The sequence below is a fragment of the Marmota flaviventris genome, chromosome 11 (assembly GCF_047511675.1).
Source record: "Marmota flaviventris isolate mMarFla1 chromosome 11, mMarFla1.hap1, whole genome shotgun sequence".
NCBI classification, from domain to species: domain Eukaryota; kingdom Metazoa; phylum Chordata; class Mammalia; order Rodentia; family Sciuridae; genus Marmota; species Marmota flaviventris.
The window spans coordinates 59,338,826-59,352,885 of NC_092508.1; the positions used below are offsets into that span (position 1 = coordinate 59,338,826).

The 14,060-nt window shown below is 41.9% G+C and overlaps 1 protein-coding gene across 5 annotated transcripts in view; it reads right to left on the minus strand.

Moving 5' to 3' along the window:
* Rapgef4 (Rap guanine nucleotide exchange factor 4) overlaps positions 1-14,060 on the minus strand; it is a 221,420-nt gene that overhangs the window by 129,833 nt on the left and 77,527 nt on the right. For all 5 annotated transcript variants that reach the window (XM_027946021.2, XM_071619070.1, XM_071619068.1 and 2 more), the window contains exons 2-3: positions 5,620-5,692; positions 1,570-1,589 (exon numbers count right to left, since the gene is read on the minus strand). In XM_027946021.2, the coding sequence (XP_027801822.1) occupies positions 1,570-1,589; positions 5,620-5,692 (93 nt within the window). The remainder of the gene's footprint in view (positions 1-1,569; positions 1,590-5,619; positions 5,693-14,060) is intronic.

The window sequence follows — 14,060 nt, forward strand, 5'->3', positions numbered from 1 at the left end:
GAACTTCAGCTGTACTCATGAATGTCTTTCATCTCATTTGCTTTACTTGACTGATAGCACTGGAGAGCTTTCCAAATAGCATATGGTATCCTTACATCTACTAGATTCGCTAATAAGGAATAAGTGTGCTTTTCTTGGGTTGCTGGAGAATGTGACCTAGAATAGCCCAAACAAATACAAATAAACACATACTGCTACGCTTACTGAGCCACAGCCTGGTCTGTGCTCCGAACTGTTCAGAGCAACATGTTAATAACTCATTGTATCTGATGTCCGCAAACTTCAAATTCCTGTTTGGTCATGAGGTGAGCACATGACAACAGCTGTTAGGCCCTCTGCTTAGAGTTTCGCTTCTGTCATCCCACTGTGGGGGGCCAACAGAAAGGTCATTGAGAGCCTGAGAGGGATGGAGTTTCCTTTTGAAGCTTAGGACATTTTCACCCTCCCAGAGCTTAGACATTCTTCTTGTGTTCCCCACATCACTGGTAGTCCCTTGATGAGGAAGGACAAGGCCTTTTTTATCATCTTGGTTTGGCTAAATGATCTGTGTGATATTTGGTGTAGCAGAGATGCTTGGGGGCATCCATGTCCAAAATGGCGGCAGGCAGTTAGTTACTTTAAGCTGTAAGGCCTGTTGCTTTAGAATCTTCACGATTCTGCTTCTCTACAGCTTTACTCAACACACAAAGATACTTTTTAACAGCAAAAGATCAAAGGCACGATTCCTCGAAAAAAAGTATTTTAAGGAGAGCCATAAAAAGCAAAGGGGCAGTTACTTTATAAAGGGTTAAACATTTTTCACAGGAGAAAAGAGAGCTAGAAAATGATATGAGGCTTGAGAAAATACTAATTACAATAAGAATCCTATTTGTGGAGTTCTATTGTTCTCACTCTATGCTTTCCACAGATTATCTCATTCAATATTCATAAAGGCCTTTTAAGGTAATTTGGAATCTAGTAATAGAATTAATATTACTGTTATTTACATGCAAAGATATACTACTAAACTACTACCATTGGTACTGTTTGCTAGTGGGAATCTTGTCCCAAATCTTTCTTATCTGTTTTCCCCAAAACAATTAGTAATTAGTTAGTAATTAATTATTTTCAGTTTCCAAAGAGAAATGTTGACTTTACTATATTTAGATATGAGCAGGCAAATTTATCAACTCACCATGAATTTCACAGTTTGTATTCTTACTAAGGAAAAGCAAATCATATTCTACATGGTGTTAAACTAATGATCTGTTCTACTGACATGTATGCATTGTGGGAAAAAGAAAACACTTAGCAATTGTACCATTTGCCCCTAGAATAACCCCTCTTCAGACTAAATCTCAGGGACATGTGATGACCAGGTCAAAAGCATCACCCTTGATATTTTAAAGTGACTCACCAAAGATATCAAAATAAGATTAGAAAAATATTTATTGTTCTGTTGACTGTAGATCAAAAGCTTTTTTTTTTTTTTTTTTTTTTGCTGGTAGAGTCACCATGGTTATTTTTTTATTTTTTGTTTTTTTACCTTATGACAGTTTTTAGAAGTAGGCAGAGAGAAGAGCTACTCACGTTCTCCTTGTCAGGAATCCCTAGAGGAAAAAAAAGAGACAGAGAGAAGCCATAAATTGTCTGATCATTGTACAGGTACAATGAAACTGAAATCCTTTGCTGAACAAAGACAAATAACATTTTGGTGTTTTCCATAAAATCTCATATAATGCTGGTTAGGAAAACAGCAGCATCGATAAAAATTTATAACCAATAAATCAATGAATCAGGAGCAGGGCTATGTGTCCAGGCAACAAAATCCACACTTATTTCAGTTCTCTCCCATATACTTTATTTTCCCAGAGGCAAAAATCCACCTTTGATTCATTCACATCATATAAGTAACTAATTCCACTGACTCAGCACCAAAGCACTCCAAACCGTGGACAAGCGTGCCAGCCCTTCGGTTGCATCTAATGCATTTTTACATCGTAAACCATCTCACCCTGCTCCAGTGATTTGAATCGGGGGGCAACTAGGACATAAAAAACACTGGTATACAACTTCCATTTTGAGCAAAGAAACCTTCTGCTTCTTCCAAATCAGGCCTGAGTGTGGCAGTGACTCTGTCCGGATTATCTCAGTTATTTTTAGTTAGCTAAAAAGTGAACTTTTCATTGATTTACTCATCCATTTATAAACATTTCATGGGCATCTACAACAGGTAGGCCCTATCCTTTTTCACCTCCTTTGAGGCTGCTACCCTGATAGACGTGGTGATAATAGCCACATTGGAAGGTCCCAGAGTCAGCAGAGCTTAATGCACCCAGTACAGTAGGCACAAGTGGTCTCATATTGTGGAAGGAGAAGCATGGGTGGTTTCCATGTGTGGCTTGCACCTCATTTCAAACCAAGGAAGCAGTGTATGGTGGTTTGCATTGTAAAAATAGTGGACATTCTGAGTAAATAGGACGTTCTTTGTCTTACACAAGGGACCACACAGAATTTACGACATTGGTATTAACAGAACTGAGTGCCCACTCTAATGGGCACCATGCAAAAAGGCTAGGTGGGGAAGAGATTTAAGCTTTGTCCTCCAAACTAGGTTAGTCTCAGGGCAAACATCTCAGGCAGGAAGCAGGGGACAAAGGCAGCTGTCCCCTGAAATGGACAATATTAATGGGAATATTGGTCATTACTTCCCAGATCTGTCAGAAGGAGTGAGGGTGAGCTGATGTCAGTACCCTGCACCATCTCAAATCCATCCACCCATGTGGCAATCCCACAATCACTTGAAAGAATGACAGTTGACTGCTTAAGGGGATACAAAAGCTTATTTTCTAGGACATTCAAGAAAATAAAGACACAGTTGCACAAACCACCATATCAGAGCTGCTGGAAAAGGGTATGTGAAGGGAAATAATACTGACCAAGTGGCCTGAGGCCATGTAGGAGCTTGAAAGTTGAACAAAGGCATTAAGAGTGTTGGAATTCAAACTTCCATGGACAATGAACAATCATTGAAAGGTCTGGGGGAAGAGTGATAAGATCAAGAGAAATGAGGGAAGGAGATTATTCAAAAAGAACAGATATTTAAGACACTAGCAGCAGGTGCAATGGCATGGGCCTTGATTGGAGTCCAGTTTGAGTAATCAGCAGTAAAGATATGCAGTTCTGGAAATTTGATCATGAACTTAATAGTGGATGTTGTTAAAGAAAATCATGCCAGTGATTAGATGTCAGAGTGGTGGTATGCTTACACATGGAAGAAGCTTTTCAAAAATGCCTGTGGAAGTATTGGGGCAAAATATGCATAGATGATTTAAAGGAAGGAAGTCTGGCAAAATATTAACATTAAACTACATGTTAATTTATTAATATTAAATTAATATTAAATTAAATCAAAGTGATGAAAATAAGGGTGTTAACTATATTATTCTTTTTACTTTCTATGTTTGAAATTTTTCATAATAAAAAGTAAAAAAAAAAAAATTTATGGAAATCAGGTAGAAGGTAAACCAAGGGTAAGATACCGAGAGCCAGTCAGCTCATTTCTGCTCTTGAGTTAAGAGTGACAAGGCCTCAGCCAGGTGGCTGCAGGGGGAAAAGAAAGTCAAGGGCATGAAGACTGCAGAGGAAGGGGCAAAGGGGGATACCGCGTGGCCTCCGTGGGTGGGGAGAGAAAGCAGGAACCCAAATGGCTGAGGGTCAGAGCTTGGACTGGGAGGAGCACAGAGAAAGGACTGGTGGTGGGCTTTGGGGAGAAGGATGATCTTATGGAAATCAGTCTGTGTTCCCTAATCCACATTTTTTGAGGTTAAGAGGCCAGCAGGACATACAGGTAGAAAGGGAAGCTGTGGTTCCTGGAAAGTTAGGCCTCCCAGTCTTGGGGGAAATGGAGATGCTGGTTGAGGAAGTCTGTACCGGTCACAGGGAAGACAGGATGGCTGAGGAGAAAACAAAGAAAAAAGCAGCCAAGGCCAGACTCTTGGGTAATAGCTAAACTTTGGGAGAAGGGGAAGAAGTAACTGTGAAAGAGGCAAAAATGTAAGAGACAGATGAGGAAACCAGGACGTTGCAGAGGAGCCCAAGGAGCTCAGGGAGAATGGAGGGGAGAGCCACTGAAGTCGGTAGGATTGGGGAGTGGGGGCAACTGGATCTTTTATGAGTTGGTCACTGCTAACTCTGGAGTAGTGCATTCAAGAGGATCGGGCAGAAGCCAAAGTCTGAGGGTCATCGAGTGACAAGGGGAAGAGGTACTAGCTGCCACCATGTGGATGCTCATCCGAGGCCTGGCACCCTTCCACACACTTGACACATTTTCATTCATTTGATTCTCACGACCATCCTGTGAAGAAACCAAGGCACAGAGGATCTGAGTGTCTAGTCCAGGTCACACCGCTAGGAGGAGGCACTGCTGGAATTTCATGCCAAGCACTCCTCTTGAGCCAGTTATCCTCAGCTCAGCCAGGACAGAGAAAAACCAGCACGGGAGGAAAGGAAAGAAAGACCTGCCCCACCCTGCCTGCCATCCCCCTGATGGAGGGAGAGAATCAGAGAGCTCACCCAGAGGAGGAAACAAGAGGGGGAAGGTAAAGCAGCTCCCCAAAGATGCCTCCAGTCAAGAGGGAAGAGGGTCCCTGCAGAGAGTGACAAAGGAGTGAGGGCAGAAATTCAAGGACCAGCAAGAGGGTATGAGGGCGATTCCATGCTCCTAAATCGCTTGGATTGGAACCACTGCACACTCATCACTGTGTCTGGTGGTCAAAGTACCACAGTTCAAATACTCTAGTACTTGGTGCCTTGTTACACACACACACACACACACACACACACACACACAGCCTAAGGAGACACACAGGTACATGGAGAGACTCCTAGTGACAGCAGTAACAGAACTACACAGAGGCTTCCGACATACATGAAGACACACAGACTGAGGGGACAGGGGATTTCTTGGAGTCTATGGACACCTGCCAGAAAAGAGAATCACACAGAAAAACTTCCTTTCTTTTACCATCAGCCAGAAACTAGTCTCTTGCAAAAGGCCTGACAGTTTTTAGCCATCTGCACTTCACGTATAGACCATGCCACTTGGCCATGCATAGACTTGGAGAAACGAGCACCACAGTTAACCTGCCCATCACTTTCCGTGGTCATACTCGTGGTGCTTGGAGGAGCACCCAGTGTCTACCAAGGGCTGGCATCTGAAGAGGCCGTGATTTAACAAGAATAAGAGATGAGTCACACTGCTTCTCTGCGTGATCAACAGAGTCAAAATAAGGAAGATGTCACAGAGACAAGTGCTTTTCATGAATCCCATCTTTGAAAGAGCAGAGAAATAACCTTGCATTTCACTATCAGATGAAAATGATTTGAGAAAGTACCTCTAAGCATGTCTATGCCTCAGCTGGCACCGGAGCACGCTTCCCTCCATTAGCCAAGACCACAAAATAATCTTACATTAACCATTTTCAAATATCTCGAGTGTGAGCTGGCAGGTCTATTTATCCACATAAAAGTCTGGAAATTTTCTGTCAAGCTGGTGTAGGACATTTTTGTTGTTGCTCACATGTAAACACGTACCACACGACAAATTTTTAGATACAAAATGTCACATTTTTGACTTACTGTCATTGTTAGAGCCCGTTTCCATAACACCATAAGGAGGAGCCAGAAGTCCTGCCATATACTGTCGATATTTCTGAAAGACAAGATTGTAAACTCAGTACACAGATATTTACTCACTTGGAGCATTCATTTATTTACATGCTACAAAGCAGAAACGTTGAGTGTCAGGAAGCATCTAAGCCTTATGTTTGTAAAGCCGTGAAACGTGCTCCCTGGGGCCTCTGGTCTAAAGTAAAGATGTTGGATTCTACCTGGGTCTTCCTGGATAGGACTGAATGTGCCCCCTGCCCAGGTGAGGGGTCCATCTCAGCCTGTTTGTGCATCTGAATGGTGTGGGCTTCCTACCCTCCTCCCCGCCCTGCAAACACATGCTCAGCTTTTGCTAGAGAGAAACAGCACTCAGTTTTTATAGATGCAGATACAAATAACTGTGCTTCCTTCTTAATAGGTGAATGGCACTGAATCAGAATCTTTCAAAGCAAAAAGAAATGCATCTCTTGAAAAACTGTCTTTTTGAAAGAAGCTCATTCCCTTCCTTTTACCTACTTCCTTTTATACTGTACACCTGCCTGCTCTGTGACCTCCAAAGAATTTTTGGTATGTTGTCAAATAAAATAGGTTGGCTTAATTTAGAGCCATTTGGATTCTCCTGAATTATACTCCCCTGGCTTTTGGGCCAGGCAGTCTCTGATCCAGGGGCTGCTTGGCAATATACATTAGCCCTGGGAGTCTGTGTTGTTCGGGAGAGATGAGGTTTGGTGCGTGCAAAGTAACCCTTAAGTATCCCACGAGAGATGAGTAGTGACATTTACGAAGAATGGAAGATGAATGTCCACCATCTTTCCTCCCTTTGCAGGTAGTAAATGCAGCCTCCTCTCTTTCAGAATGAAAGCTGGGCAATTCTAGCACAGGGTGTCATGTATATTTATGGTTTATAATTACAGTGACACATAAATGTTCAACAGCATCAAAAGAATCAATGCCCTGTAAGGGGCTCGTGGGTTACACAAACGTCAGCAGAAAAGACTTCATCTATAGCAATGGGAAGCTGGTGACATGCTGGATACGCCAGTATTTGGGCCACCATCTGGCCCATTTGGTAGATTTGAATGGCATATGTAATGTAACATTGATGCTTTCTCAAAAGAGCCTTCTAGTCAAGATGCAACTAAGTTTTTTTTTTTTTTAATCTTTTTTTCTCATTCGGAAGCAACCATCCTAACACCTGCACACAAACATTAAAATCATAATTTTCTGTGCTTCTAAGTTAACAAGTCACACAAACTCACAGGGCCAATATATCACCTTGCATTCCTGCCATTTCCTTTGATTACCCCTCAATTTTGATTCTCGTACTGGGATTGAACTCAAGGGCACTCAGCCACGGAGCCACATGACCAGCCCTATTTTGTATTTTATTTAGAGACAGGGTCTCACTGTGTTGCTTAGCACCTCACTTTTGCTAAGGCCGGCTTTGAACTCTCGATCTTCCTGCCTCAGCCTCCTGAACCACTTGGATTACAGGCATGCACCACCATGCTCTGCTGATTCTCGTTTTTCTTATGACACCTTATACCCTTCTTCTTCATGGGGGGCTTTCATGAAGCACATTCCTAGGCATCCAATTATTCTGGGCTCTAAATAATATAAACTCAGAGACAGGAGATAAGGACTGATTATGTTTGAAGGTTCTGTGATCCCTTGTAACCTTTAGAGTTATATCCTGGCTGTCGGCAAGTCCCTAACAGGCTCCTAAAAGAAATAACTCATATTAATCAACGGGGCCATTTCACTTTGCTTAGACATGTTGTCTTGGACAGGATGGTGTTCGTTGTCTCAGGCACCTCAATGTCAATTCCACTGAGCTTCCTGGAAGTACCTTCCTGATCCTGGAATGAATGAACCCCATAGCACCTGTTCTGTTTTTCTCTCAAGCACATCACCAGGGCAGCCGCTAGTGGCAGCAGAAAAGACAGCAGTCCTTCACAGAGGAGTCAGCAGGCTGGATTTCAGAGCATGTGTATGCTGCTATGTGAGGGTGGTGTCTCAGGCCCCAGCTCAGTGCTGAAAATAAATAGGCATAGTCCTTTGCTATGTCATAGTCACCTGTGAAGTGTCTGTTTTCTACTGCACAGGGCACCTTGTCTTGTAATTATATTATGGTAATTTCTCCTTATCTGAGGGGGACCCATTCCAAGACCAACAGTGGATACCTAAAACCATGGATAGTACTGAAAACTACATGAACTATTTTTGTTCCTATCCACACACACCTGTGATAAAGTTTGATTCATAAATTAGACATGGTAAGAGATTAATAACAACTAATAAAATATTTAATACTTATAATAAGATGCTGTAATCAAAGTTAGATGAATGTACTCTCTCTCAAAATATCTATTCTACTGTGCAGAACTCTGGATCACAGGCAACCTTGGGTAACTAAAGCCATGGAGAGTGAAACCATGGATGGGGGGAGCTGTTGGATTTCTAAAATTTTTCTAGAAATTTTCAAATATACCTAGAAATAGAATACCACATATTCAATAATTATGAACACATACTCAGTGTTATTTCATCTACACATCTACCCAAATTATTTTGAAGCAAATTTTCTAGTTATCATATCATTTAATCCATAACTATTTCAGCAGGAATCTCTAAAAGAAAATGACTCTTTTTTTTTCCAATCAAAATCACAATATTATCACAGCTAAAAATATCCAGCTGATGTTCAAATTTCTAATTGTTTCATAAATATCATTGCTGAATTGCACTTGTAAAGTAGTTTACATTGATGACATTGTATAACATCTTTTGATATAGAGGAGGCTACAGAAAGAGGGTTAAAACACTTGGACTTGCAAATAAAAAGTCAACCTTTTAAAATCACTTTTATTTATTTTTTTTAAATGAGATCACTCTTATCCTAATGAAATTTCTAATTTTTGGAATTTCATTTAGAGCATCTCTTCTTTTTTTTTTAAGAGAGAGTGAGAGAGAGAGAATTTTAATATTTTATTTATTTTTTAGTTTTCAGCAGACACACATCTTTGTATGTGGTGCTGAGGATCGAACCTGGGCCGCACGCATGCCAGGCGAGAGTGCTACTGCTTGAGCCACATCCCCAGCCCCTAAAATCACTTTTAAATAAATATCCATTGAAGTTGGAAATTGATTTCTTACAAAGCACCTGGAAGAGTACTGTATATGAATCAGGATGGAAACAGTTAACTAGAATAAAACATATATATATATATATATAAATGTGATTCCTACATTATTTGTATATTGCTTGATCACTAGGCAGCATTTCATGTTCCAAAGCATTCTACACAAGAAAATACCATGTTAAAGGAAGCTGAGCCTCACTCACAGCAGGTCACATAAAACTACAGTGCTATATCATGTTCTTACCTGTTACACTTGGCAACGCTGCAAAAAGCTTGTTAACATGCTCCTGATGAGAGTGGAAAAAATAAGTCTCTCATATATTGTTTATATGTATGTAAAATGATCAAGCCTGGTAGAAGGCAATGTGAAGCATTATCAAATTTTAAAATGCATATTTTATTTAAGCAAGAAATATTCCTTAGGGCAGATATAGCTTCCAGAAGAACTTGAAACATATGCAAATACATGTACCTGTTTGTAACAGTGAACAGTAGACAAGAAATAACCCAAATGTTGATAAGAGGATATTGGTTTATTCCCTGCTATGTAGATGATGACAGGTTATTTCTTGTTAAGCCAATAGTGTTGGAGAAGTACACAGTCATGAAAAAGAACAAATCAAGCCCACCTATATGGATAGAAATGATCTCCACAGTATGTTTGCAAATTAAAGGAAAAAAGAGACTGCATCATGGTGTATATAATATGCTATAATTTTATGGGTACAAAAGAATAGATGTTTTTATGTGTATGACTATTCATAAAATATGCAAATGCATAGGATATCTCTGGACAAATATACAAAAAAGAAGTGACAAAGACTTCCTTTGAATAAGATCTCTGGGTGGGAGCTGAGGTTGTAGCTCAGTGGAAGAGTGCTTGCCTTGCAAGGGGTGAGGCCCTGGGTTCGATCCTCAGCATTACATAAAAATAAATAAACAAAGATATTGTGTCCATCTACAACTAAAAAAGTATTTTCTAAAAAAAAGATCTCTGTGTGGATAACAGTCAAGTGGGAGAGAAACTTAGTTCTCATTATACATTCTTGAGAACTTCTGACTTTTGTACCATGGGCATTGTTACCTCTGGGATTCCAGAACAGTTAACTCTTCTCCCGTATTTATTTATTACTGAACTTCTATATTATCATTTGAATAAAAGTTTCTGCTACTAAAACAACAAGAAAACAAGCAAAAAAGAAAGAAAAGAAAAAAACACAAACAATCAAAACCAAAAACATTTAAAAAGAAGGAAGAAATTCGAAAAATAAAAGGCCATCTATGAATGCTGTGGTCCATCACCCCAGTTGACCCTGGCCTTTGAGTCACCCAACCCAACAGTCAGCATTTGATTGAAGAAGCTTCCAGGCAATTCCAGTCCCCAGCCACTTAAGTCACCTGCAGACATCCAAATCACCTTGGTTGTTCAAGCATTCCCAACTGAACTTCCAGACCACCTGGAGCAAAGAGAAGTCATTCCCAATGTATTGTGTTCAAATTCCTGACCCTGAACCAAAGAATCTGTAGACATAATAAAATGGTTGTTGACAGATGCCATAAGTTTGGTATAATGGTTATACAGCAATAGATACCTAGAATACAGTTTGGTATCTGAAAGTAAGGTAGTGTTACAACAAAACCTAAAACATGTGGCATTAATTTTGGGATTGGAAGGTGGGAGAAACCCTGATGGGACTGGAGGGCTGTGTATGGGGGATGAAAGGAAAGCAGGGGACATACTATGGTAGATGAAGGACACTGACCCTTGTTATGTTGGGGTGGAAAGTTTAGCAAGACTGATGCTCAAGGAAAGCGGAATGGGAAAAGTACCTAATGAACAGATGGGACAGGCTAAGGAGATTTCTTGGAAGAAGCCAAGTGTCAATTCTTTTAGTTTCCTATTTTAGGGTACAGATAAAGAGAAGCTGACAAAGGAGTCATTTAGTTTGCAATCAGAGTTAGAGTAAATATAAATTAGGATCCAAGACCTGCAAAGTTAAAAAAAAAATAAATGAAGCTATGTCTTATCCCCGATCTCTCAGCAAAAGATTTTCAGAGTAAGAAAGGGCCTCGTGACAAAGATCAAATATAGGACGCTGGCAGGAAACAAAGCCTCAGAGTGAAGAGGCCCAGAGTGTGACTACTGAAGACTTCAGAAGGTTTAAGGTGGGCTTCACAGATGTTGTGTCACAAGAACCTCAAAAAGGGTTCACAGTAGAGAAAGGCTTATGCAAAGATAGATGTGGGGATGGCTCTTGTCTAACAAAGTGAAGTATAAATTGATACATAAGAAACCCACTAAGATTTTCCAGAAATTACACCCTCTTGGACTGAAAGGTACACTACGTGACAAAAAGACTCCTGAAATGCGAGTGGAAATCACGCTAACAAAACTACACAGCTGCAGCACAGACTGCTTTTTATGTAAAGGGAAGATGACTAAGAGGGAAAAATTAGAAGCCCAGAAGGCAAAACCAGGAGCCACAGAAAAATTCCCGGGAAGCAGAACTGGACTCTCATCAAGGAACTGATGCCATTTTCCCAGCTATATTTCAAAATCGCTATAAACTGGTGACTGTTCTATGAACCTCATTCCATCTGCTATGGTTTAGGCTATATGAGAAGTCTCCCAAAAGTTCATGTGTGAGACAATGTAGGAGCATTCAGAGGTGAAGTGGTTAGATTATGAGGGCAGTGCTCTAATCAGTGGATTAATCCATTTGATGGATTAATGAGGTGAATGGATTAGTGGGTAGTAACTGTGGGCAGGTGAGGCGTGGCTGCAGGGTTATATTACCCCTGCTTCCTTGTACTCAAGCTCTCTCTGCTTCCTGGTTGTCATGAACTGAATGGCTTTACCATGCCCTTCCACGAAGATGTTCTGTCTCACCTTGGGCCCAGAACTACTGAGTCTGCCAACCATGGACTGAGTCTCTGAAACCTGGAGCCAAAATAAACTTTTCCTTCTCTAAGCTGTTCCTTTCAGCCAGGACTTTTGGCCACAGTGACAAAAAGATGACCAACACACCTTCCTTTTCTAATAGAAAGGTCTACCGCAGCTCTCTATCCCCTATACCTATTATTTGTTGGGTGTTGTTAGGGACGTAATGTGTCTCTCATTCACAGGTGTAAATTGAGAAGCATATTCAGGGAGCTGTACTAGAGAGAGAGCTTCTGAGAAGACTCATCCTCGTCTAGACCTGACTCAGATCTTGTGCTGTGAGTTAGTGGTGTCAAACACGGCCAGACAGTAGACTGGGGCACAATGTTTCCTAAAGACGACAACACTCTATCATCCCACATGCTTTCTCGAAAGGCAAATCTCTATTTCTTTCATCAAAAGGAAGCATCTAGTTCCCCTCTCCTTCGACTTGGGAGAAGTCTAAACTAGATGGAGAGGCCACCTAGAGGTGCTCTGGTCAGCAGCCCAACTGATCTCAGCCTCTGGGGTCTCTGAATTTGATTCTAGCCCCAAGGGACTTGAACCAACTTCAGTCATTCAAGTCTTCCCAGCTATGACCAGGGCAGGGTGGAGCAGAGAGGAGTCATCCCTCAGTGCCCTTTTAGCACTGACTCAGAGAACCTACACGGGTAATGAAATTGTGGCTGTTCTAAACCACTCGACTTGGTGTGGTTTGTTAAATACCAACAGATAAAAAATAACAGGACTCTATTGTAGAGATTAAAGTTGTCCAATTTGCAGCTCGGGCTTCAACAATGAATAGACTGGCTAGAAGTTACCTTGGAATATGATGAGCCCCCCTTCCCAGGGGGCTGTAGAGTCACTGGTCCTCTAAGTGGTGTGTAACACTGCTTGTATGTGCAGAATTTAATGAAGGGATTGCCTAGAGGTTACCAGAGATGAAAGCGACATAGGGATTCTAGGTTTGTACAGGGACCAATGCTAAACCATATGATGCTATATTTGTGTGGCCTGGAATAGACAAGGGACAGGGTACAACTTTGGGGAACAAACCTGGGCCGTAAGCTGAGTGGACACAGGCCATGGGATCACCCACATCTGCCTGGCAGGGCTGGGGCACCAGGGCAGCCAGCAGAGGCATGCAGTACCACTCGTCAAAGCCTGTGCGGCAGTGGGCAGCAAGGGACGGTGACAGCAATGGAATGTCCCCAGGTGTAAGTGGGAGGGAAGTCAGCACGAGTTGGAGTTCACTGAGGTCAACAGTCTTTGAGGGGTGACCCAGTCGCCCTAATGGTGGTTACTCAAGGTCAGCTCTGCACACTTGCACACCTCGCTGCCGAGGCTGAGGTGTCCTGACTGAGCCCTCCTTTGTCAATGTCTTCTTTGGGATCCTGGTTGATGTCCACCTGCAAATACTTTCCCTGGATCCAAATACACTCTTAACACCTTGGTAGGTGATGTGGCCTTGCTGGGTCATTTTTCAAGTGGCCATATGCACTTGGGGAAGAACTGTACTGTTCACTCAAGTATGAAGTCAGCAGAGACAAATCAAGAGTTGGCTGAAGAAGAGTAGAACTCAGAGTCAGTGCTCTGTAGGGGAGAAGGAAGTGCTGCACTCTGGGGTTACCCCCGGACTCCCGCACTGTGTCCCTTAGTGTCTCATGTGTGACACGTGGGATGGCCTGGGCTTTGCTACAGAGGTACCCTGTTCATGGCTGGAGAAGCTCCTGCAGAGCCCAGAATGGGGGTGGGGGTGGGGCACAGAAGACCACTAGTCTGGATTTGGTTCTATCTCTGAGGCCCAAGGTGTCAGTCTCCCCCTTAATGGTGAGACCACTCTAATGCAGAAGCTGACATGGACTGTGAGATGCCCCTGGCTGGAGAACTCCACTTCCCAGTCCTCTGGAGTTAGGAAAGGCAGTTAAGAAATCAGTTATTTAATGACAAGAAAGCCAAAAAGGCCATCTGGGGTCCTGGAAGAACTTTCAAGCTCGGGTCTTAGACTGAGATCCTCCTAGCTGGTCACTAAGCAGCTGGGTCACTGCAGGCAAGTCCTTTAAGCTCTCTGGTTTCAGTCTTTGCATCAGAAAATTGAGTGCTCTGAATTAGATGGAGGGTGTCTAAACATTGTTCTGCAGACCTGAAGGATCCTGGGGCAGGTGCACAGCATGCAAACATGGCCTTCAGCTCTCATGGAAACTAGACTGTCTTCACTTTTTTCTGTTTTATAAATCAGAATTCCAAGAGCGATTGCACTTAAAAAAACAACATTGAATCCTACAGAACAAAATTTTATAAACCACAGGATTAAATAATCTCTGAACTTCTAGCCAATGGATATCACT